We start from the raw sequence: 1,385 nt of genomic DNA, 5'->3' as shown, positions 1-1,385 counted from the left end.
AGAGGCAGTGGTAAGGGCGCTTGTGGACCTAGTCCCCTGTCACTTCCCAAGCCCCTGCTGTCCCTGGTCCTGGTCCTGGTCCTGTCTGCTCTGCCCGAGGCTCACCACCTATACTGGGGGAAGCCACAGGCGGGAACCAGGACTGCCTTACAGCTGGAGCCCTTGGATCCTCACCCTGCCGTGGGAAATAGGAATTTTGAACCTTGGACAACTCCTCCGCCTCTCTTCGCGTCAGGCACAGGCTGCCCCAGCCGAATGGGACTGGACCATAGATGCCCCACGTGGCCCAGCGGAGAGCTAAGGAAGTGTTTGAGCCTCTGCCCATTTACTCCACCAGGGCTTGCCGCCCTCCAGGCACCGCGCACTGACTCGGTGCCAGGCCGCCTGAATGGACAGGCAGCATCTAACCCGGATTTGGGACTCGTCCTCGGAGTCATGAGTGAGAAGTGGCAGGCTGAGAGAAGAGTCAGACGCCCGCCTTCGTCACCGTGCCTCCAGCCAGAGTCCTAAATCACCGCGGCCGGTCCTGGCCCATCCCGGACCGTTCGGGCCTCACCTGCAGGTCGTCTAGGCCGGGCGGCGCCGCCAGCCCAGGGAGGCCGAGGGGCGCGTCTGCCAGACCGTGCGCGCCGTCGGCCAGGCAGTGCAGGAGCCGGGGCACCGCGGCGGCGTAGTCGCGGCGCGGGTCGAGGCCCAGCGCGCGGGCGGGCGGCGCCAGCAGGCCGGGCGGCTCGTCGTGGGCGCGGGCGGCGGCGCGGGGCGCGGCCCAGGCGGCTTGCGGAGGCTGCGGCTGTGCCAGGGGCGTCAGGCCGCCGTACGGGTCCCCGGCCAGGTGGGGAAAGGCTGCAGCGGCGTCGGGCGCCTGGCCGTAGGGCAGTGGCGGCTGCGGGTAGGGCGGCGGGAAGTAGGGCGGCTGGAAGTCGGCGGCGGCGGCGGCGGCCGGCGTGTGGCAGAGCGGCGGCGCGGGCCCGTAGGCCGCCTGGGGCAGAGACGACAGACGGGCACCGCCAGCCGCTGCGCCCAGCCCGTCGGGGCGCTCCTGGGGAAGGAGAGGGGCGCGTCAGGCGACCCGCTGGCAGCTGAAAGCACCCCCACTGGCCCGGCCCGAGAGGACCCCTCCTCAGCTCGCGGGAATCCGGCTGCCGTCCTGCCCCGCGCGTCGCGGGGCCTGAGGTCTATCTCCGAGGGGCTCGCGGGCGCGGGAGCCTCGGGCTGGGACAGCGGTCTCCCGCGCGCACCCGCACGGTTCGCAGCTGGCGGAGTCCCTGCGGCCCCCTCCCTCCGAGATTTCGTTGGAGGTGGAGGTTCGGCAGGTCCAGCGCTCGGGTTCCCCGGTCCCGGGCCCCGAGGCTACTCACCATGGCGGAGTAAGTGTGCACCAGCAT

General features: G+C 71.7%; 1 protein-coding gene across 1 annotated transcript; it reads right to left on the bottom strand.

Moving 5' to 3' along the window:
• Positions 1-511: 511 nt before the first annotated feature.
• On the bottom strand, positions 512-1,385 carry LOC102728916 (transcription factor AP-2-epsilon). The gene is made up of 2 exons (XM_081816849.1): positions 1,359-1,385; positions 512-1,039 (listed from the first exon to the last, which is right to left on the bottom strand). The coding sequence occupies exons 1-2, from the start codon at positions 1,383-1,385 to the stop codon at positions 512-514; spliced, it is 555 nt and encodes a 184-aa protein (XP_081672975.1).

The sequence above is a fragment of the Leptonychotes weddellii genome, chromosome 4, assembly GCF_054177405.1.
Source record: "Leptonychotes weddellii isolate Sample4059 chromosome 4, ASM5417740v2, whole genome shotgun sequence".
NCBI classification, from domain to species: Eukaryota; Metazoa; Chordata; class Mammalia; order Carnivora; family Phocidae; genus Leptonychotes; species Leptonychotes weddellii.
This window is presented reverse-complemented; position numbering and strand designations above follow the sequence as displayed.

Coding starts and splice junctions, on each gene's coding strand:
- LOC102728916 (XM_081816849.1), bottom strand. CDS start 1,385: ATGCTGGTGCACACTTACTCCGCCATG. Junction 1,040..1,358: donor TGCACACTTACTCCGCCATG/GTGAGTAGCCTC, acceptor CTCCTTCCCCAG/GAGCGCCCCGACGGGCTGGG.